Raw genomic sequence first — 23,532 nt, forward strand, 5'->3', positions numbered from 1 at the left:
ATGAGGCTTGTTATCATGCTCCATTTTTCCAGAGTGACTCTCAAAGGAGTCTGACCGATCAAAGGTGTTAATACCAGCGCTCACCTGCTTAGCGGCGTGCATGAAGCTTATTAGCTGTATCCTAGCCATTATTATCACAACCAACCTGTTTACCCATAATGCCCTACAGAGCTTAACTTTTATCATTAGTGAGACAGGCAGGACAAACAAACTTTAACTTCCTTGTGCTTCAGTCTAATCACAACAAGACAGCAATAATAGGGTTTTAAATACATCAATAAAGCTTAAAGGAAAACGCCACCGTTTTTCCATATTCCAATTATGTTCTTCCCTCAACTTAGACGAGTTGATACGTCTCAGTGCGTGCACTCAATCGCTCTAGCGTGTGGCGCCACTATGCAAGCGTTTAGCTTAGCACCAGTCATTCCTTAGGATCCAAACAGGGATGAATTTAGATGCCACGAAACACTTCGATGTTCTCCCTATTTAAAGACGTTTTTGTGTCACCATACTTACTCGTGTAACTACTCATGTAACTGTCTTTAAATAGGGAAAACATGGAAGCGTTTGGTAGCTTCTAAATTCATCCCTGTTTGGATTATTATCATGATGGTACACATTCTTTTGTGTTATGAAGATGAACGAAGGTCTTGAACGTTTGGAAAGACATGAGGGTGAGTAATTAATGACAGAATTTTCATTTCAGGGTAAACTATCGCTTTAATGTCTTTCCTGCTTTGAAACATAATGGTTCCTTTTCTGAAAGGAGACGGTTTTATAATGTACATATTTTGATTACAATCTCTTATTGGCCTCATTAACCAAGTCGTCCATAAAACTGATAAAACAAGCCCACAAATTAATATAAGAACACATACAAGTACTTCATATTTAATGCAACTTTGAGCTGAGTTTTGGTTGCATTTGAATTAGTTTTTTTTGGATGCATTTGTACAGCTTTGACCAGCAGCTTAATTGTTTTGCAAAGCAATTGGTCTAACTAATTCAGAGTAAGGGTGGTATGCTATGTTTTTCCGAATTAGGCCTTGGTTACAGGTCTAACTGTTTTCTTCTGCTATTGTTTTGAAATATTTCCCCAGTTACTATAATCCTCACAGCCTTTCTGAACCAAGAATGCATGAACGCATAAATGAAAGGATTTAAGGTAGAACTGACATAGCCAAACCAAACAAGCTCATCAGCGTTGGGAGTGTTGTGTAGCAAAGAAAAGGATTAATTCCATGAAAACTCCAACCACGATAGCAATCATTATCTTAGCTTTCTGTGCCCGATGTTGCGCGCCTCCTGATGGATCAACTCTTCTCAGCTGGCTCCGCTGAAGACTTCGCTTGGTTTCAGGCAACCATGTAGATTCTAGAATAGATGCCAATAATGATGAGGCCAGGAATGTAGAAGGAAACAAGTGAAGAGATTACTGCTGGGCCGTGAGTAAAGAAGACATGGCACCCTCCCACACAACGTACATGTGTTTTGTAAAAGTCCTTGTCAGCATGAAGGTTAAGTTTAAAGTAGGTACTCATGTAATCGAATACAGCAGGGATCAACCAGCTGATAGAGATCATTAACAGCACCATTAGAAAACCAAAGCGATAATGATATGTTAATGGACTGCACACGGCACAAAAGCGCTCGGCAGACACACTCACAAGGTGGAAAATCGAAGAGGTGCTGAGAGTCATGTCAATGCATGTGTGTAACTTACATAAGAAATCCCCAAAGTACCAACAGCCCTGCATGGAACGGACAGCGCTCAACGGCATGACAAACAACCCGAGGAGAAAGTCACACAGGGCGAGAGACAAAATCAGCTGGTTTGTTGGTGTGTGGAGTTGCTTGAAATGTCCAATGGAGATGATGACCAGTAGTGGTCAACATCATGGTGATAAGCATAGGAACGTGGACACCATATGGTCGTACACACTTCCCAAAAACAACGATTATACTGCTATCCAACTTATTTCTAAATAAATTTGCAACCTTCTACTTGAAAAAGTGTAGCAGAATGTCATGCTGCCACAGAGAATTATGGGAAATGCAGTACATATGTCACCTCATGCCAGCAAAATAAGTTCTGTTTTTTCAGCAAACTGTTTTTCTGCCATGCTTTATGGCTATTCTTCAACAATACACAAAATGCGTAAGTGCTAAATTGTACAATCAACATGCACAATAAGAACCTAATTGTGAAAAATAACAATTAGCCTAATGATACTCTCTGACATGCCCCCCAAATCAAGGCATGAAGACAAAATCTAAGTCTGTGAATCTTCATTACATTATGGCTAGATACTTCACCAGTGGACAGTTTGCTCTGAAACACATCAAATGTGTTTTTCATTGGGTTCAAAAATTATTCACAGGACATTAACAACTCAAAACAAAAAAATATATATTTCAATCTGCAAGAAAGTCATGACAATGTTGATTGAATGGGGTCACAAGAAGACTAAAGTCTCAAAATGTGTTTTGCTTTGTGAAAAGGCTCTTAAAAACATAAAATGAACATGAAACATAAAACATAAAATAAAATATTTAAAATAAATTTCCATTTTATGCTTTAAGGGCCTTTTCACAATGCAAAAAAACATTATCTACCAGCAGGGACTAACTGGACAACCAGCCAAAACTGAACACTAAATACACATATTTTACTCTTAAACATCTTGAGACACGAAAGCCAATCAAGATTTCCTTGTAATCACATGACAACAAGAGGCCCTTTTTTATTGGCTCAGAAAAATGCACTCTCTGTGTGAAAGTATTCAAAAGGCTACAAAATACAGATATTCAATCATCTGCTGAGGACGCGGGAAGACTTTCTGCGGTAAGATTACAAAATCAAACCAAATACAACACTCACTTTTCAAATTCTAACCTCATGTAAACGTAAATGTTGTAGATATGTGATATGTACTGTAAATATGTAAATATTTGTTAAAGGTCTTTTTTTTATTGTCTCAGTGGGTCTTCGGTATTTTCTTTATATTATTTAGATTTTCCAACTAAAATATAAGAAAAAAGGACTAATCAAGCCATTTTCTCATTCTAGGTTTTAAAGTGCCTGTACGATGAATCCGAGTCAACCGTGGAAAGCAGAGTCTTTCGGCCTCTGTTTCGCATCCCTGAATGACTCCTGCATAAAGACAGTCTATTCTCCTGTCATACGTGCTCCTCTCTACCTGCTCTTTACTATCACCATCATACTGATAGTGTTTGGCAACTTGTGGGTTATCTGCACCATCTCCTCTTTCCAGCAGCTCCACACACCCACCAACTACCTGATCGTCTCAATGGCCGTATCCGACCTGCTCCTGGGCGGTTTTGTCATGCCTCCGAGCATGATACGCTCTTTGGAGACATGCTGGTACTTCGGAGACTTTTTCTGCAAGTTTCATTCTGGCACTGATTTTACACTGTGTAACGCATCTGTTTTGCACCTCACGTTCATCTCAATTGACCGTTATTATGCAGTTTGTCAACCACTCCAATATCACAGCAGAATGACCACACGTGTGAGCATATTCATGATCCTGGTCAGCTGGGGCTTCTCTGCCTTTTTTGGCTTTGGCATCATATTCTCAGAGCTGAAAATCGAAAGCAAAACAACCGAGGAGCTGCATATTGTTTGCAAGGGAGGGTGTTTAGCATTGCATGGAAGAGAAATCGGAGTGACCTATTCATTTGTGTTTTACTTCCTCCCTATGTTTATAATTGTGAGCATTTACAGCAGGATTTTTGTTATAGCTCTGAGACATGTTCGTGTTATTAATAACTACCCCACAAGCTCATCATCAGTTAGTAAAAAGGATCTAAAAGCCACTAAGACCCTTGCTGTTGTCATTGGAGTGTTTATGTCTTGCTGGACGCCTTACTTCATGTGTAACATCATAGATCCTATTGTTAACCATACAATACCAGCACTATTATATGAGGTGCTAATGTGGGTGGCTTATTTAAACGCAGTATTTAACCCCTTGATTTATGCTTTCTTTTACAGCTGGTTCAGAGAAAAATCCAAAATGTTATATGAAAAACTATATAAATTGTGCTAGCGGGCCTATTATAAAATCTGTTGTGTCATTTCTTTTTTTTTTTCATTCTAAATGTCCTTATATTTCACTAACATTTTCTCTTCCATAAAAATTAATGTTTCAGTAGGTACTGTTAGGAAAAACCATGTCATATTCATTGCGTGTCAAGCTTTTGTTTATAAAGTTTTGAACCACATTATAATCATAATAATATGAATTATAATAAACTATAACACGTTTATATAATATTTAGAACATGTATGTGCTTTTTCACTGTTATAAAATGTTTCTGTTTCTGTAATGTTTTGATAATTGTGTGCTTTAATGATATAAATTTCCCACTGCCTTTCTTTGTACACATTTTTTTTCCTAAAGAGTCTAAGGAATTTAATACTTCTTGAGCATCAAACCTCTGTCATTAATGATGTGTGACAAGCAAATCAGACATGAAATACATAAAATAAAACATTCTGTGTGTTTTCATTCCTTGAAGATCAACAGAGGCCTTTTGATTCAGATACCCTCCCACTCCTATCCTATCATTCATTCTCATATGTTGGCTATAAACCGTTTGTGGTATATATGTGGCACTTTCCCTACATTTTCTTTGATAGCAGAGAAATTATACTGTATTACTATCATGAATAATCTTTGTAGTGCAAAAATCACAATATTACTATAAACTTTAAGTATAATCTAATAAATCAACTTAATGTTGCTGAGATGTCTGATATGAGATTACATATATGCTGAGGAAGATTTAATTCTGTTCTTTTTTGATGTATTAAAAACGTCTCGGGTTACTCGCGTAACCCGTGTTCTCTGAATAGGTAACGAGACGCTGCGTAAGCAAAGACACTTTAGGAACGCCCTCTGGGTGTGCTGATTGTCTGAAGCCCTTATAGAATCACGGCAATTCATTGGATGATGGCGCAGATGCCATCTTCGATGTTTTTATGTCGCCTCCTTATACTGGCAAACGTGCCATCTGTTCCTCAAATTTCTCTGCCGAAAAGGCCCCTGTCAGCAGCGTGAGGAGCTTGGCAGCAAACGCAGCGTCTCGTTCGCTGACATTCTCTTTCATGGGCTCACTCAACGCTGCGTAAGCTAAGACGCTTTGGGAACGATATACCAAACACGGCAAGTTAAAAACGCTGCCCTATCTGGCCCGTTTTTATGAACCAGACAGCGTACACAACTGGTTCAAGCAGATAAATTGTGGGAACCCGGAGCCGTGTCAAGATCCAAGTTATAGATCCTGATAAAAGTGTGCGGAGAGGAACATCCTGCCGCTACACAAATATCCTCTAGGGGGACCCCTATAAAAAGAGCTTGCGAGGAAGCCACGCTCCTAGTATAATGCGCCTGAACGCTGAGAGGAGAAGAAAGACCACGCACCTCATAAGCCAGCGAAATAGCATCCCTCACCCAGTGAGAAATTCTGTGCTTCGATGTGGGAAGCCCACGGTAGCCAGCATCAAAACATACCAACAACTGGGGAGATTTCCTCCAATGGCTGGAGCGGTCCACATATATTTTCAAAGCTCAGACAGGACAGAGCATGTGAAGCCTTTCATCCTCGCCTGAAGCAAAGGGAGGAGGATGAAAAGAGTGAAGTGCTACCACCTGAGAGCGAAACGATGCGGATAAAACCTTGGAAGCATAGCCAGGCCTAGGCCTTAAGGTCACCTTGACCAGACCCGGGTCGAAGTCCATACACATCTCGCTGACAGAGAGAGCTTGCAAGTCCCCACTCTTTTCAAAAGATGTTAGCGCCAACAAAAGAGTAACCTTGAGAGTCAGAATCCATTCTGGAGCTGACTCTAAGGGCTCAAATGGGGCTACCATTAGACCCTCAAGGACGACTGATAAGTCCCAAGAAGGAACTCCAGTGGGGCGTACTGGTCTCAGACGCCGGACACCACGCATAAACACTGAGACCATCCGATGTCTCCCGAGGGGAATCTCATCCAGCTCTCTCAGAGCGGAGATGGCCACAACATAAACCCTTAAGGTGGTAGCAGCTGCCCCTGCCGTAATTTTCTCTTGCAGGAACTCCAGCACTGGACCAACAGGATAGCTAACTGGGTCCACTTCGTGGGCTAAACACCAAGACTCAAAGACCTTCCATTTGGAAGAGTACAACTTCCTAGTGGAGGGGGCTCTGTCACTAGCGATAGGCTCCTGAACCTCAGCAGGAAGACCAGAAGTCAAAACCTGTGGCCCTGGATGGGCCATACCCACAGCTTCCAGATCTCGGATTGAGGGTGCCAGATCTTGCCCTGGAGCTGAGAGAGCAGGTCCTGCCTGATCGGAATCTCCCAAGGGGGCCAATACAGAAGAGGAATCAGCTCCGAGAACCACGTCTGGGATGGCCAGAACGGGGCTACGAGTAGGAGACGGACATCATTCTCCTTCACCCAGCACAGAAATGCCGGAATCAGCTTGATGGGTGGAAATGCGTACAGCCTCATATCCGGCCAAGGGTGAGTGAACGCATCTATTCCCAAAGGTGCCGGGGAACTCAGGGAGAACCAAAGTGGGCACTGGGACGACTCCTGCGACACAAAGAGGCAGTTCAGGCAGTTTTATGTGCCAGGAAAAGAACCTTACTAGGCGAGTGGCAGGTCCTGTGGAGCGGACCCCTGAAAGTTTCATCCACCAAAGGAACGGCCTCATGTGGAGAAACCCCATGGGCTGCACAGGGGAGGCTGTGGCCATGAGGCCTAAGATCCTGCGACAAGTGCTCACGGAGACATGATGGTTTAGCTTGAAGTGGGCCAAACATGTATTGAGGCTGGAAATCCGGGCAGGAGCCAGACGGGCCTGCATTTGAACGGAATCCAAGTGAACTCCCAAAAACACAGTTTGTTTAGAAGGGGAGAGAACACTCTTCTGTGTTCATTCTGAGGCCAAGAGCACGAATGTGGCAGAGGACGACATCCCTGTGACGGCTCACTAACTCCCTGGAGTGGGCCAGAATGAGCCAATCGTCCAGGTAGTTGAGTACACGAATGCCCTGGAGCCTCAAAGGGGCCAGAGCAGCATCCATGCACTTTGTGAACGTCCTAGAGGCCAAAGGGAAGAACCTTATATTGGTAAACCTTCCCTCCAAAAGCAAACTCATGAAAATTTCATTTCATGAAAATAAGCATCTTTCAGGTCGACAGTGACAAACCAGTCTCCCACTCGAATGTGAGACATAATAGTCTTCAAAGTCAACATCTTGAACTTCCCTTTGTAATGGGAGAGTTTCAGATGACGCAGGTCTAGAATAGGTCGTAGACCGCCGTCCCTCTTAGGCACAAGAAAATAGCGACTGAAAAAGCCTCGTTCCAGGTCTGACTGAGGGACTTCACTCTATTACCCCCTTGAGGAGGAGGGAGAAGAGTTCCTGCTGTAGCACAGAAGCTTTTGAGGTGCTGCTTACTACTGTCAGGTGAACCCCGTCGAAGCGGCGGGGATTACGGCCAAACTGAAGTGTGTAGCTGGACCGAAGTGTGGAAAACCCAAGGTGATACCCCTGGTAGACGCTCCCATTCGTGAAAGAAATGCGATAGAGGAAGCAGAGTGTTGTAGTCTAGAATACATACCTGTGTTGGGGTGTTGAGAAGGTCTGGAGAGGGCGACATTGTCCACCATGAAGGAAGGCAAGGCAAGGCAAGTTTATTTATATAGCACATTTCATACACGTGGTAATACATAGTGGTAATTCAAAGTGCTTTACATAAAAGAAAGTGAAATAGACATTAAAAATCAATAAAAACATGGAAATAAAAATAATAAAAACAAGGAATTTAAAAATTATATAGAAATTGATTTAAAATGAATTTAAAGAAAATAATTATACATAAAATTCATTGCAGTCAGTTCGAACAAATAGCACAGTGCTCATTCAAATGCACAGTTAAACAGATGAGTTTTGAGTCTTGATTTAAATGTGGCTAATGTTTTAGCACATCTGATCTCTTCTGGAAGCTGGTTCCAACTGCAGGCCGCATAATAGCTAAAAGCAGACTCCCCTTGTTTTGTGTGAACCCTTGTATTTCTAACTGACTCGATCCTAATGATCTGAGTGGTCTGTTCGGTTTATATTCAGTGAGCATATCAGCAATATATTTAGGTCATGGGCCATTGAGTGATTTATAAACAAGTAAAAGTACTTTAAAATCAATCCTAAATGTAACTGGAAGCCAGTGTAAGGACCTGAGGACTGGTGTGAACAGGTAGTAAGAGAAAGGAACAGGTAGTAGGAGGAGAAAAGCCTGACTGCCGACTGCCATGCTGAAAGAGATTGAAGATGGCCGTTTGCTGCACACCGAAACCTGCTGGGCGGATGTGACAGATTTGAGTGAGGAGAGTGTGTTAGAGGCGGGCAGAAACGTTGGAACGGTACTGGCCCTGCCTCGTGAGGTTTCTGGGAAAACTCTCCTCATCCTGACCCGAGAGTCAGGAGCGACTCGATGGAGCTGAAGTGGCAGGCCTGTCGGGCTGCTTCAGATCAATCCGCCTGCGAGGTCGCCGGTGGGGCAATGGTCGGCCGCGGGCTCCCCAGACCATGGTCGGAGGGGAATGAGCCGAGGCACTGCTCCTACTGGCGGTCTCTTTCCTGGGCAAGGAGCGCTCTTTAGACAAGGAAGAGGAGGGGGTGATAGAGTGCTCCCTCGCCCTCCTAGGCATAAACTGCCTGAGGGCAGCTGACTGAGACTTGGCGGACTGAAACTTCTCCACCACAGAGCTGACTGCCTCTCCAAATAGTCCAGTTTGAGAGATGGGGGCATCAAGGAGAAAAACTTTCTCCTTCTCACGAATCTCCGTGAGATTAAGCCATAGGTGGCGCTCTGCAGCTACCGAGCCCGCCATAGAGCGTCATACAGCACGAGCAATGTGCTTAGTGGCTCTCAGGGCCAAGTCCGTGGCTTTACGGAGCTCTTTGACTGCCTCTGGAGTCAGGCCGCCACCCTCATCCATCTCTTTGAGGACATCCACCTGGTAGGCTTGGAGGATGGCCATAGTGTGGAGGGCCATGCCTGCCTGACCAGCTGCAATGTAGGACTTCGCCATTATGGGCGGAAGTGGTCCTACATGGTTTGGTTGGAAGGAGGGGGCGGGACTTCCAACCATGAAGGCACCAAAGACGGCGAGAGGTGAGAGGCTAGCGTGTCCTCAATCACCGGAATGGCGGTATAGTCTTGCTCCACAGAACCCACTAGGTTGGTGAAGTCAGCGGCTGCTGCGTTAGTAAGATGGGATGAGAAAGGCTGTTTCCAGGATCTGGAGATCTCGCGATGCAGATCGCTGAAAAATGGTAGCTTACTCCGTTCAGGCCTTGAATTTGGGCCGCTAAGGAACCGCTTGTCGAGTTTAGACGACTGAGATTCGCGGGGCTCGTCGTGTCAATCAACGGAGAGCTTTTCAGTGGCGCGCGAAAGCACATCCACAAGCTCTGAGTAGGCCGCAGAAGGCTTCGCTTCCTGGCCGCTAGGCGGGAGAGCATCAACTAAAGCAGGCCCGAAATCCTCGGATGCTGCTGTGAATAACACATCATCTAGCCCGAAGGAAACAGCGTCACGTGCCTGAAGCGAGAACACAGCGGCTGGCAGCGACGATACTCCATGGCACCTCACCGCAAGGAGAACAGAGTTCCACTACAGCAGTCGCCGAAGTGCAAACGAAGAAATCCCAAGAGAAAACGATCGAAATTGGGCCAGAAAAATCGCAACAGAAGGGCTAATATGGCCGCTTCATGAAGGCAGAGAAATCTGAGGCGCGTTCACCAGTATAAGGAGGTGACATAAGAACGTCGAAGACGGCATCTGCACCATCAGCCAATGAATTGGCGTGATTCTATAAGAAGTACAGTAAGCTGTCGCTCAGTTGTGATGTCATTTCCAACATGACTAAAACTTTTGCCCCAATAATACTTAACAGGGTCAGTGAAGATCTTTAGATGAAATATGAGACATGTGATGTTTGAAGAAAAATCTTGGTAAATTTTAGATAAGTCTAGGTAAATGCAAATCGAAAAAATTTCCCACAAAAATTGCTAGTAAATTTCACAAATAATCACAGCAAAACGTTAAGTAACACATTGAATTAATCATGAATTTTGGAAGTATAAAGTCTGAAATAGTATTTACCTGTAAAACATTGATCTTTGTTTACAACTTGAAAAACTTTTTTACTGTGGAGAAAATAATTTTTTTCTGCGTCATTTCCAGTCAAGCTGTAAAGTGTGGAAAAGGAAAATTTCTGTGCATTCAGGATAAATGGAATGCTAGATATGAAACTGGCCTTTGTAAGACACGAAGTCAAAAATTTTGTTCTCAAAATGCCTTTTTAATCATCGTCATTTCAATCATACAATACAATACATCATTTGAAATATGGTGGAAATGTGATTTCAAATGTTAATATGGTCAAAAATGTCCAATGGCATGATGGGATCCTTTTTTCATGCTTTTATGGTGTTGATAAAGATGCTGCAAAACTCACTCACCAACCCATGTTAATGATTCTTGATATATGAAATATTAAAGCTAGATTATAGTTTCAATTCATAGATCATTGTTGAAAAACAGCCCTTTGCCTTTGAAGGAGTGGAATGATTGCTGATTTGTCTTTGAAAATGTTAATGTGTGTTAAGTATACATTCAGTCAGTCATTTACATTATTTAAATATTTCATTAGAATATGCTTAAAATCCCAATCAAATTTCTTTTTGATTCCTCCAGTGAAACTGTGACATTATACCTGAGTAATTTTTGACTCTACAGAAATCCTGTTGTGGAAATAACTGGTGGTTAGATTTTTGTCTCCATCTAAAAATGTTTGCGAGCTGAGGGACTTATTATACGTAATAAATATGTTTGCAATACGTCCTGCTGTTTATCGGCACATTCACACCTGTCCTCATTAAACTCCAAAAGAATCACACTTGACTCTGATTGATCCCTACAGGAGTGAAAACATTCACCTCAGAGCATCTGGAGTTGTATCATTCTGATTGTGCTAATTAGATAATACAGAATAATAAGGAGTGAAGTTTAGAAAAGTAATACAAACAAGATTAATGAAAATATGAATTTAAAAAAATCAATACAAACTAAAAATATAAGCCTTTAGTTCATATGGTGTAAATGTTGTATTTTTGTATAAAAAAAGGAGATTTGTGGGTTGAATTGGACATAATGGTCAAGGCAATATTTAGGCCTAGCTGTCACGAATCCGGTCCATGAACTTCTGTTCACTCACCACCAGAGGTCACCCGCTCACCAAATGGACTCTTGCACTACACCACTGTTGCACTATACCATTGGACTACAAATCCCATCATCCATTGCACTGACGACACACAGCTGTCACCAATCTCACATTGCTCTGATTACACAGCTGATCACACAATCACACACGCTTTATAAGCCTTGGACTTTCTCTCTGTCATTGCCGAGTATTGTATAGCGTTTATCACTCTCCTAGCGATAGCTACGCTACGGAGCCCATTTAGTTTTGCCTTGCCTTGCCTTGCCTTGCCTTGCCTTGCCTTGCCTTGCCTTGCCTTGCCTTGCCTTGCCTTGCCTTGCCTTGCCTTGCCTTGCCTTGCCTGGCTTTGACAGGATGCACCTGTCGCCCTTTTATACCCGTATGTACGGGGCGTGGCTCAGGTATGCAAAATCCACTAGCCAATTTTCATTGGCGTTTTCTCTCAAGTCAGAGATGTTTGGGGCTTCCAAGTAAATCCCCTATGTCGTCACGACATAACTCGTAGTGACCGACAGATAGGGAACTCAGTGAGGCAAACCAGCATGAAAATGAGTATGTGTTTAAAAGTTCTCGATGATCTAAATGCAAAGCAGCAAAAACTCTCGGTGTGGTCGTGGGTGCTTTTATTATTTGCTGGCTGCCTTTTTTTATTAATTCTTTGATTGACCCTTACATCAATTTTTCCACCCCACTTGCTCTTTTTGAAGTGTTTGTCTGGAGTATGAATGTAATCTTGGCTTGGACACACTTCTTTTGTCACATACTGTTTTTTGGGTAACACTGTTCCATCATTAATGAATTACACAAGAACACATGAGGAACGCAATATTAGCACTCTAGTAACTACTAGTATCTAACAAGAAACTCTGATTAATGATTTAGTAAGTAATAATGCTTGGTTAAATGTGCATAATATGAATAATGCATAATGTATAATTAATTCTAAAGTGAAGGTCATGGTATCCCACTAGTAATGACTCAAGTATTACCAACTTCTTCAGAAGGAATTACTAATTATTTGAATCAGTATTCTAAAGTGAAGATTGTGATAACTCTCTAGTAATTACTGAAGTCATTGCAAACTTTTGAGGTTTTTGTTCACTCTAAAAAATGCTGGGTTAAAAATAACCCAGTGCTGGGTAAATATTGGACAGAACACATGCTGGGTTGTTTTCAACCAACAGTTGGGTTCAATGTTTAACCCAACCTTCTGGGCAGTAACCCAACCGCTGGGTTCGTCCATATTGTATTTAACCCAGCATTTTTTAGAGTGTAAGGTTCTGGCAAAGTCTCTTTATGACAAGTCACATCAAACCGTGCAAATTGTTATTATTGTTATGCTTTATTCTCAAATTATTAATTTTAACAACATCAGCATTGCATGACTGTGAGTATAGTGTGTATTAACATGTAGATTTCAATTTCTGTACAGTCTAATCTAATTGTCATGCCATTCGAATTTCTTATTAAGAAATTATTTGAACCCAAAAAGCAAATTATACTCCCTTCGAACTTGTCTTCTTTAAAATACAAATCTTGTGGTGTCCCAGGCTATCCGTAATTAGAAGAAGCACATTTAAAACTGGAATATAATTTAATTTAATTCACGTGTTTCATAATCACATAATCCTTTCTGGATTACAATCCGCCATCAAAGTTATAGGCCCTACGTTTAATTATTCTAGCTGCTGTGAGAAAAGGCTAGAAACGATGCACCACCTGCAGGATCTTCACATGCCATAGCCTAGTAGCCGGGACAACTTCTTTATGTTTACATGACGTAATGACGCAGTGCCATGCTCGAATTTCCCGTTAAAATCTACCCGTACCACTCAAATGGTTTTATTATACTAATTATTATACTTTTATATACTAGAAAGTGGGCCAATTTAATCCCAAGGAGTATTGAAATAGCACACTCTCAAGTATACTACTAGTACACTGATATTTGTATACTTACTACATAAAGTATACTTAAAAATATACTTGATCTTTACTTAAGTATACTTAATATTATAAACTTGAAGTATACTTCTTTTTGATAAGGGAAGGCGATAGTTTTGAACACTGTTATGTACTTGCTCAAATATTGATTTTGGATCATTTTTAACCAAAAAACGTTACGGACTGCAGCTTTAACTTAGCATGTTTCTTACATATTTGCAAACATATTATGGTATTTTTATGCTTTAGTAGAGACAAAAACTTACATACAGTACAGTACAGTAAAATCGGCCTTATAATCGTCTAGTGTGCAGCCAGCATTAGAGAGATAAAGAAATATGAGGAAATGAGAAAGTACCCTGTGTTTATATATTCACACAAACACAATCTGTAAAATATTAGGAGAAGATCGAATGTGTATGAGTAGAGTATATTAGATCTATTCATTAGGTCTTAAAGTGACAGCAGCATAATATATCTGCTGCAGTCTTTGCCATTTAAAGTATATAAAACAACAAAAGAAAAAGAGAAAATCACTCACTGCTCTTTACCGAATAACTTTTGTAGCCTATTCAATGCAAACTGTTTTTTATTTTAATATTTGATGTCTTGATTGGACTTCTGAAGCATTTCTTGAATATTAGGCCTACCAGAACAACTTAAAGCACTATTTAACTTGTCTTTGTTGTATTGTGTTTATTTGTCCTATTGCTCATAATTAGCTTGTTTTCTTACTGATTGTTTACATGAGTAAGGTAGAATGGGGGATAACATGCTCATTAACAAAATTAAACTCTTGTCAACATCCGTAAATGCTGTTTATGACTGTAGCTGATCTAATTCTCAGCCACATATAAGCAAACTGGCAGTGAGGTTCTGCTTAAGGATTCTGGATCTGCAGTCGAATCGCCTTGAGCTTTAAAGCAGTGAAGACTTTCTCCATGGAATTTCTTGAACATCACTGCCTTCTCCACTGGAATACAAGCTGTTCACTTGACTTTCATAAGAATTATGTCAATGTATTCTTGTTCTTGTACATATCTGCAATCTCTGTGCTGACGGTGTGTGGAAATATACTTGTCATCATCTCTATTACAGTTTTCAAGCAGCTTCACACACCGGCCAACCTCCTCATCCTCTCACTGGCCCTATCTGACTTCTTGGTAGGAATATGTGTGATGCCGGTTGAAAGCATTAGAAGCATTAACTCCTGTTTTTATATGGGAAAGTCACACTGTCAAATCTTTCGTATTATAATGTCTGTTCTTGGGTCTGCATCCCTCTTCAATATCATGCTTGTAGCTATTGATATTTTTGCTGTATGTGAGCCACTCATGTATATGTCTGACAATTAGAAAAACACTGATGTGCATAAGTTTAAGATGGTCTGTGTCCATATGTTATAATCTAGTACCACTGGATTTGGGAAATTCAAACCTGACAGGAAAAATTGTCTTCTGTCTAAGGGAATGTGCAGTGGTTGTCAGCAACGCCTGGGGTCCAGCCGACTTGATAGTTAGTTTCATTGCTCCGTGTATAATAATGTTAATTTCGTATGTAAGAATTCTCACTGTGGCCTTGAGACAAGCTAAAGCCATTTCCAACACTTCAAAGAAAAGGGCATCACAGGAAAATACAGAAATCAGAAGTGAAAGCAACAAAAACATTGAGCATAATTGTCTTTGTGTATTTCATTTGCTGGGTTCCCTGGTATATAAGTATGCTTAATATGAAACAATTTCAGAAGTCATCTGTGATCCTCTCTGCTTTACTCTGTTTGTTTCATGCATCAATCCCTTTGCAATATCTTACCCTGGGTTCAAAAGGTCAGTGAAGCTTGTGGATACCCTAAAAATACTGCAGACAGCCACTAACCAGATTAAATTATTTCCTGAAGACTATTAATATGGAAATGCATGTATGTGTTACAAAAATTATATTTGCATTGGTGATCTGTGGCCTTGTGTCCAATAAAGATAACCCATGCGTGATTCATATTAATATCTACTTTATTTCTAACTAGACTGCAGTGAAACAAACTCAAGAACAAGATATGGTTTCTTTTTTAGCTGAGGTAAGCCTTATATTTTGAAACAGCCATCAAATATTTGCGAATGAAGATACCTGTAAACCAAAGCCCTTGTTTATGAACTAACGCGGAAGAGTGAAGCGAAATCACGTGACAGGCGTCAAGAAATCAGCTGGAGACTCGGAGTTTCACTCGGGAAATCCAGGTAAACTAAACAAGTCATTTACAAATCAAAGTAAAAGACGTGCCATTGTACTCAGTGAAAGTACATAGACTTAATTAAGAAGGACTTTACAGAAGAAGTCAGTGCGTCGCTGATTCTGATCTTCATTCAGTGTGAACTGTCTTTGACAGCGCGTGATCTAAACATGTGTTTGAAACAGTCCCACACGCTCATTCATATTTGTCAAAATGAAGACTGTCTGATTTTATAAATGAATGTGTTTGTGAGTTCGGGCGCTGTGATTTCCGCATTCTTTCGTTTTGCAGGTGCAGTACACTAAACTAGTCAGATGAACAAGGTCTAATAGCCTGATAACATTTGAACAGCACTAAGTTTGCTGTTTTCGTATCATTACTGAACTATTAAGAGATATTTAAAGCGAAGAACGTAGTCACACTATATGGGGCAAGTTGTCACAATGTGAAAGGCACATTATAGGCTATTTACCATTATACTGTTCTGGACTGTAAATAGTATACAACACATGACAGCTGGCCCAGACATGACATTTATGAAAATATATGAGAGAAATAATAATAATAATAACATATTCTGTTTAATCTACATTTATTTATACTTATAAAGTCCATGCTTGTCTGAATATAGCACCTTAATATATTGATTGCCTGAAAGTGAGTGGAGGAATGAATGCACAAAAATATTTTAAGTGTTACAGTATTTGAATTTAAGACAAACTAAGTGTTTATAAGCAATACAAAAAAAATTGAAAGGATATATTAATGTTTTGTATCATATATAAACATATTTACCCTGTAAATTTGATTTAACGTAATCTTTCTAGGTTTGGTGATTCATTCTGTAAAGATCTGCATCATGTCTGGATCAGGCGGAGGTGATGCAAATGTGCTGGCGCAGACTATAAGTTCAAATATCCAGAGAATAACATTGCTAAGTGAGTAGTTTTACTACATCCATCCTTATGTATGTGATGTGAAGACTGTTGAACATAAATGTTGAACCAGCATGCGTTTTATATATCTATAATATATTATAAAACCTTCCATTTTGGTTAAAATTAACAAAGGTCGCTCAGTTCTTGAACCAAATGTTGTCCGTATTTCTGTTACTCATTGTAATGAGAAAAAACACATCTACAAACCACAACATGCAAAAGTGTGTAGGTGAATTTATTATGGAAATGAATGGAAACCATAATGTGTACTTTTACATAAACCAATGTCACAGGAGGTGTGTTTGTCATTGTCTTTGTTTTTACCAGCTAATGAAATCCAGCAGATGATGAGACATTTTGGAACAGCACAAGACACGACTGACCTGCGACAGTCATTGTGAGTTGAATACAAGCAGCTAGTTCAGTTCCCTTTAATTGACCACACAATCCAATTATATTTGTTTGTATTTGTCAAAATATACAGACAGGAGAAACAGCAGAGGGTCAATCAGCTTGCTAAAGTGACAGACAAATGCATGAAAGATTTCAATGCTTTACCTGTGACCACAGAACAGGTACAGCTTTCTCACTGTCCCACATATTTTGAAGAATATTTTGATTGTTTACTATCCTTTTAACAGTCCTGCTCAGATATGACGTTCCTCTTTTCTCACACAGCGGCAAAGAAAAATCCAGCGAGAACGTCTCATCTCTGAATTCTCCAACGCGCTAGCCGTTTTTCAGAAAGCTCAGCGAGAGGTAGCAAAGAAGGAGACGGAGTTTGTGGCGCGTGTCCGAGCGAGCTCGAGACTTTCAGTAAGTTTCATCTGTTTCACACTAGGGCTGAAAGAATTACATAAATGAATTAATATCTACCCAGCTGAAGGTTGAAATTAAGATAATTTATAGAGACACTAATAACAAACATTAAAGTGCTGGTTTCTATACAGTATTTCATCTTTTTGTTAGTTATACAGCATTATTTTAGTACCATTTATTTACTATTATTGTTTTTATTCATTTACTGAATTCATTTTTATTGTTTGTAATTTAATTTTACATAAAGTTTTTAATTCTGTTGTGCTTTGCAATTTTAATTTGTTTACATATATCTATGTAGTTTCTATTCATTTTTATTTATTAGCATTAGTTTTAGTTTGAAAAGGAGAAATGTTGTCATGGCAACCAGCTGAAATAAAATAAGTGTAACCATTTTTATGGTTTTAGTTAGACATAATATCCCTGGTTATATACACTACTTAAAAGCCCCATATGACTCCGGATAGGATGCATTGAATGTTAGTTTAAAAAGATGATTGTGAATCACTGTTTTGTTGCATTACCGTTTTATACTGCAGATAATAGTTTGCTCAAAGTATAATGGTGTTTTTTGTGAGTAATAAAAGGGAGTAGGTGCATGTTGGCACTATATTACGGTTTTCTACACTGTAAAAAAATTTGAGCCAACTTAATATTTTAAGGCAACAAACTTCAGCAGATTTTTTAGTTTTCTCAACTTGTTGTTTTAAGTTTATACAACAAAAAGTTGAGAACTTTTTTTTTTTACAGTGTATATGTTTTCCTCACAGTCTTCTATCTGTTCATAGGTTGGTGATAGAGATGATGGGTTTGGAGGATTTTCATCACCCTTTCAAAGGTTAGACACTTTTAACTTTTAAGTGCTTTTCCACCACCTCTGCTTGTCACATTTATACATTTTTAAAAAAATGTGTTTTCAGTGAGGTTCATGCTCAAACTCAGAGCTATGATGAAGCCATCACAGAGGAAGATCTGCAGCTCATTCAGGAGAGAGAATCAGCAATCAGACGGCTGGAGGTGAGACGCATTCAAGCACAGAAACAGCAAAAGCTCGTTTACAAGTGACAAGTATTGTGCTAATGTAATGCTTTTTGAATGGTTGTTTTTTGCTGTGCAAAACATTTAGAGATGTGTAAAACATACCCTCTTGTTTTTCAGTCGGACATCACAGACATTAATGAAATCTTCAGAGATCTGGGCATGATGGTGTATGAACAGGGAGACATGATTGGTAAGATCAGATAGATATAACTAGGTTTTTACACTTTCTTAATAAAACTGAGCAGCAACCAGGCAGAACTCTCTGTGAGGTTGTTTGGGAAGTTGCCAGATGCTCGAAACTTGTTACCGAAATCAAAACAGTTAATTTCTGAAATCTCTGATATTAGGCCTGTATCGCTTATAATGAGTCCAATATATAAACAGCTTCAAAATGACTCGGTTCAGTTCACACAAGAGTTCAGAAAAAAGCATTCGTATCATTAAACAACCCAAACATAGGTGTCAGACCAACTTGGCTTGCGCCAGAATGTGCTCATGTGTCATTTCATTGTTGAAAAGTAAACACGTGGAGGCTGTCCTGTGACTACTGAGCCAAAATCTTGTGGACAGTAAACAAATCTCTGCCTCCGTCAGGGTTAATGCTATTTGTCTGTCTCTGTATGAACAGAAGCTTCCTACAATTTAAGGAAATTGTCATTGAGCAACAAATTTTTCCTTTATTTAACTTTTTTCCTCTAAAAATAAAAATGATAGAAAATAAATATATCTGTGTGGTTTCGTTTAGACGTGGTTCTGAGGGAGTGTCTGTATAGTGATGAAACTCTCAGACAGGAAAGTACAATTAAAGGTGTTAAAATGGAGAAGCAGATGCTGATAATGAAGGCCTGCGAGGATTCACACAAACCGGCTCAGTGGGACTGTTTGTTCAAGCATTAAACTTTTAATGATAAGACGTGAGCTATTAGTAAGCACACATTGTGTTGTTTACATATGTGATATTTCATCAAAATTACAAGAGTTTGCATCAATGGCTGTGCTGTCCACCAAATATTTGGCATGCATACCTGAATGAATGATGAAATAAAGGATTTTAAATGAAGTTCTGAAAAAAAATATTATTATTATCCAAGGGGACAATGCATTATCCATGTTTTAAACAATGAATAATAACCTTTTGATGATAGAGTCAGAATATTTGGTTAGTTGTCAGTGCAAAACTGACAATTCAGTGTTTAACTGTTAAAGTCTTACCTCTGTTTATCTCCATCCCATCTTGCAGACAGTATAGAGGCCAATGTATCAAATGCAGAGATGAATGTGCAGTCGGCCACACAACAACTGACCAGAGCAGCAAGTTACCAGGTACAGCTTAATTTTACTAATGACCCATCATTCACTCATCCTTACATCATTTCAAACCCATATTATCTTATTCCTGCTGTGGAACACACAACAAGAAATTTAGCCTAATGAAAGTAGATGGAGACGGACACTATCAAGCACCAAAAGAATGAAAGAGCACCGTAAACATAGCCCATATGACTTGTGCACTATAGTCCAAGTGCTCTTTAGTCATATGCTAACTTTGTGTGAGAAATGGATGCAAATTTAAGTTGCAATTTGCCTGTAAGCTTCCCTTGCACTGGCATGTTTGAGTTGGTGTACGGCCTACTTTTATGAGGGTTTATTATATTATATTACAGCTCAAGTAAATTTGCATTAAGTTTTTAACGTTATATTGCTATTAAATGAAATATATAATAATTAATTAAATGTACTATTTTATTAACATGCTAAATTGACAACCCTTATTATTTTTAATATTATGCTAGTGACTCATTTCTTCTTTTCACTGTAGACGTCATTCCGCAAGAAGATTTTCATCCTGATCGCTGTTCTGATTGTGGTGGCTGTCATCATTGGTTTGATTATCTATGCTTCTGTCAAAAATTGAGCTGACCATTTGATATCCCACAGCATTTGTACTGGCATGTTTATAATGAGTTATGGAGGTTCGACACCAAGTGAAGCTGTCTTAAGTTGCTTTCTAAATACAGTTAAGATATTGCCACTAACAGAATATATAACACAAGTTAAGCTCTATGGACGGCATGTTTGGTGTGTGGTTCATTTCCACAGAAACTTATTTTAACTCCATTTGTTAAAAAATGCATTGGGTTAAATATCCCACAGAGACTGTACATAGAGCTTAACTTGTGTTTAAAATTGTTTTGAAAATGGCACAAATTAATGTTTTTATCTCTGACAGTCAGTATGAAGCTGCTGCTATAAAGGTGGATAAGTGCACTTCACTTTTAAACTGCTCTCAAACACTGTATTTGAGTAATAAATAAATTTGAAAACACTACCAGTCAAACATTAGTCTAGTCATAATAAATCTAATTTAGTCTAAATAAATAATTAGTATGACTAAAAATTTGATTGGTAGTGTATTTTCAGGTTCATTCAGTTCTATCTATCTATCTATCTATCTATCTATCTATCTATCTATCTATCTATCTATCTATCTATCTATCTATCTATCCATAGATAGGGGTGGCACGGTTCGCGGAAAAAAACCGAACCGCACGGTTCTCCACACACGGTTCGGCACGCGCTAGGACCGCGGTTCAACTTAATTCTGACAACGCATGTGGTTTGTTATAAATAACAAGTAAAACAAATAGGGTTCGGCTAATGTATGTTTCTATTAATGGATGCGCATTCTGGCCTCCCAGTACATTACAACAACAGCGATGAGAAAGAAAAAAAAAAATAAGTGGACAAATCATTCACTCGTTCAATGCGAGTGCCGTATGCTGGAATATGAGCATTTATTCCGTCATCACCCGGGTGCTGATAGCGCGCGCACACAGGTGAGACCTGAACAGCACACGTTGATATCGGTGTTTAAACTAAAGTCATGTAAGCTCTGCCAGTTCAAACATTTAAGAGCCAGAGGACGCGAGCTCGCGCGCGCAGTGAGAAGATTTGTGCGTGCGCTCATCAGAAGCGTGCAAACCTGCGCTTCAGAACGCGGGCAAATATGAAGCTCTCTCTGAAATTGTGTTTGAATGGATAAATTCACACAAAATTCTGTCAAAATGCCCGTCTTGGTAAGTATCCTATAGCAGACATAGCCGACTGGGCGTACAGTATCAGTGCTTTCTCTTAAAGTGACAGCACTTTCTTAATATTAAATAAACAGCAACAACAAATAAATCACTCACTGCTCTTGATTGAATCGCTTTTGTAACTTTAATAAAGAGTAATCTTTAATTTATACAGTCAAATATGCAATGTTCTTTTACCTTTGATTACTTTATTCAATTTATAAAAAAAAAAAAACTGAAAATCACTGATTATTTTATTTGTATCTTTACACTATTGTATTTTTATTTGTGCTGTTGCTTGTAGTTAGATAGATTATTCTTATGTTCTTTATTGTTATTTGACAGTATAGTGTTTCCCTAAACATGCCGAACCGTACCGAAATCTTATCGAACCGTGACCCCCGAACCGAGGTACGTACCGAACCGTGACATCTGTGTACCGTGCCACCCCTACTATACACACATAGATTGTCAATCAAAACCTCATGTGCTGAGTGTGTGTGTGTGTGTGTGTGTGTGTACGTGTTTAGCTATACTTGTGAGGACCAGATGTCCCCACAAGGATAGTAAAGCCTGAGATTTTTGACTTTGTGAGGACATTTGGCCGGTCCTCACAAGGAAAATAAATTATTAAAAATACTAAATGAAGTTTATCTTAAAATGTAAAAATGCACAAAGTCTCCTGTGAGGGCTAAGTTTAGGTGTAGGGTAGGTGTAGGGCAATAGCACATACAGTTTGTTCAGTATAAAAACCATTACGCCTATGAGAGTCCTCTCAAATATAGCAAAACCAACATGTGTGTGTGTGTGTGTGTGTAGATAGATAGAATTTATTTTTTTATTTTTAAATAAGTGGGATAATGTGTGAATCCAAAGCACAAAACAACAACAGTGGAAATGTTATGGATAAAAATGTCTGTGCAGATTTATTATATGACCCTGCAAAGTTTCTCATATCTCAGAAAATGTAAAGCACTGCTGATTGATGCACTTTGTGTTCCCCGATTCCTTTTAATCGTGTTCGTTATATGAGCCACGTATCCAGTCTCCCTGTGCCAAAATCATCTTTATAAAATTATGCTGAAATAGATGCTACAGTTTCAACAAACCAGCAATGTCACTAAATATTTGTCTGTGTGTATGATATTGCTGTATATAAATGTTGTATGACCTGAAATGAGTACAGTTAATCATTAAAGGGAACTAAATCAGGTTGTTGATGGGGAAATAACCACTAGATGGAGACAATGTCAAATGTGGAGTTGCATTTTAAGCTCAAATGGCAGTCAGTTCACCTTTGACCTGCTCAGACACAGGGCTGAAAATGAGTAACACATGCAGAATGTTTGCTAAAGGGCTGCCTAATTAATTTATTATGTGGGCAATAATTTATCTTTTTTTCATGATTTACTGCAGATATAAATTGAAAATTATGTAAATAATGTTGAATCACCATTGAATCACCAACTGAAATGCTGCTATGGAGATAAATGAAGAAAAATATAGTTGTATGTGTGGTTAATCCAGAGGCGTTTGTTATTTTGAACTTGGGCGTGAGAGAAACTCAATTTGGTGTCCATTCTGAATCTGAGTAAAGATTAATATTCAAAAAAAGACAATATATGTTGTCAACTTGTTAGCAATAATTGATTCTGGTCAATCAGACTCATTAATTATTTAATTTTCTATATATCTGTGCCAGTTTATTGTCTTTTATATAATTCTTCTCAAACTGCTTTGGATAAAAGTGCCAGGTTTAGTAACCCAAATCTGACAAATATCTGATGACAATTGTGCATTGAGTTTGAAATTTAGTATATAATGATGAAAGAATGAAAAAAAAGTGATAGTGATTATGTGAAGATGTATTTTACATGAACTCCCAGCAGAACCATATTATTAAACATTTATTGTCAGGGGGAGGAGACATTTATGTATTTAAAAAAATCAGCAACACATATTTTTTGCCAAAGTTGGTGTCATCCTGCTCACTGGGAACAATGCAAGCTCTTTACACTGAGGACCGAATGAGACTGGACTCACTCTGCTGGAAATACAAATATTAGATTCAAATTGATTGTTACTTTGTTCTATACAATACAAGAAGAAAGACTTGATGCCTCTCCAGAGTGCTTCACACATCATGAATCTAACAGCAGTGAGCCAACGTGACC

The 23,532-nt window shown here is 39.1% G+C and overlaps 3 protein-coding genes and 1 pseudogene across 4 annotated transcripts; 3 read left to right on the forward strand and 1 right to left on the reverse strand.

Annotated features, from left to right (window-relative positions):
- Positions 1–1,355: 1,355 nt before the first annotated feature.
- LOC306880401 (trace amine-associated receptor 1-like) lies at positions 1,356–1,886 on the reverse strand (the record flags this gene model as incomplete). Its single annotated transcript, XM_079433890.1, has 1 exon — positions 1,356–1,886. A coding segment is annotated over one exon (531 nt), but the record flags the coding sequence as incomplete, so codon positions are not given.
- A 1,203-nt stretch (positions 1,887–3,089) lies between these two features.
- Positions 3,090–4,073, forward strand: LOC306880402 (trace amine-associated receptor 4-like; the record flags this gene model as incomplete). The annotated part of the gene is made up of 1 exon (XM_079433891.1): positions 3,090–4,073. The coding sequence occupies one exon, from the start codon at positions 3,090–3,092 to the stop codon at positions 4,071–4,073; it is 984 nt and encodes a 327-aa protein (XP_079290017.1).
- Positions 4,074–14,200: 10,127 nt separating this feature from the next.
- Positions 14,201–15,164, forward strand: LOC306880403 (trace amine-associated receptor 13c-like; annotated as a pseudogene). The gene has a single exon. The product of its transcript is annotated as a trace amine-associated receptor 13c-like (transcript).
- A 257-nt stretch (positions 15,165–15,421) lies between these two features.
- On the forward strand, positions 15,422–22,851 carry LOC306879963 (syntaxin-7-like). Its single transcript, XM_079433192.1, has 10 exons — positions 15,422–15,493; positions 16,314–16,424; positions 16,752–16,821; positions 16,909–16,999; positions 17,103–17,240; positions 18,032–18,081; positions 18,164–18,260; positions 18,402–18,474; positions 19,525–19,607; positions 20,104–22,851. Exons 2-10 carry the CDS (start codon positions 16,346–16,348, stop codon positions 20,197–20,199), a joined length of 777 nt encoding a protein of 258 aa, XP_079289318.1. The 5' UTR covers positions 15,422–15,493; positions 16,314–16,345; the 3' UTR covers positions 20,200–22,851.
- Positions 22,852–23,532: the final 681 nt, after the last annotated feature.

Source organism: Barbus barbus (assembly GCF_936440315.1).
Source record: "Barbus barbus genome assembly, chromosome: 14".
In the NCBI taxonomy this organism is placed as follows: domain Eukaryota; kingdom Metazoa; phylum Chordata; class Actinopteri; order Cypriniformes; family Cyprinidae; genus Barbus; species Barbus barbus.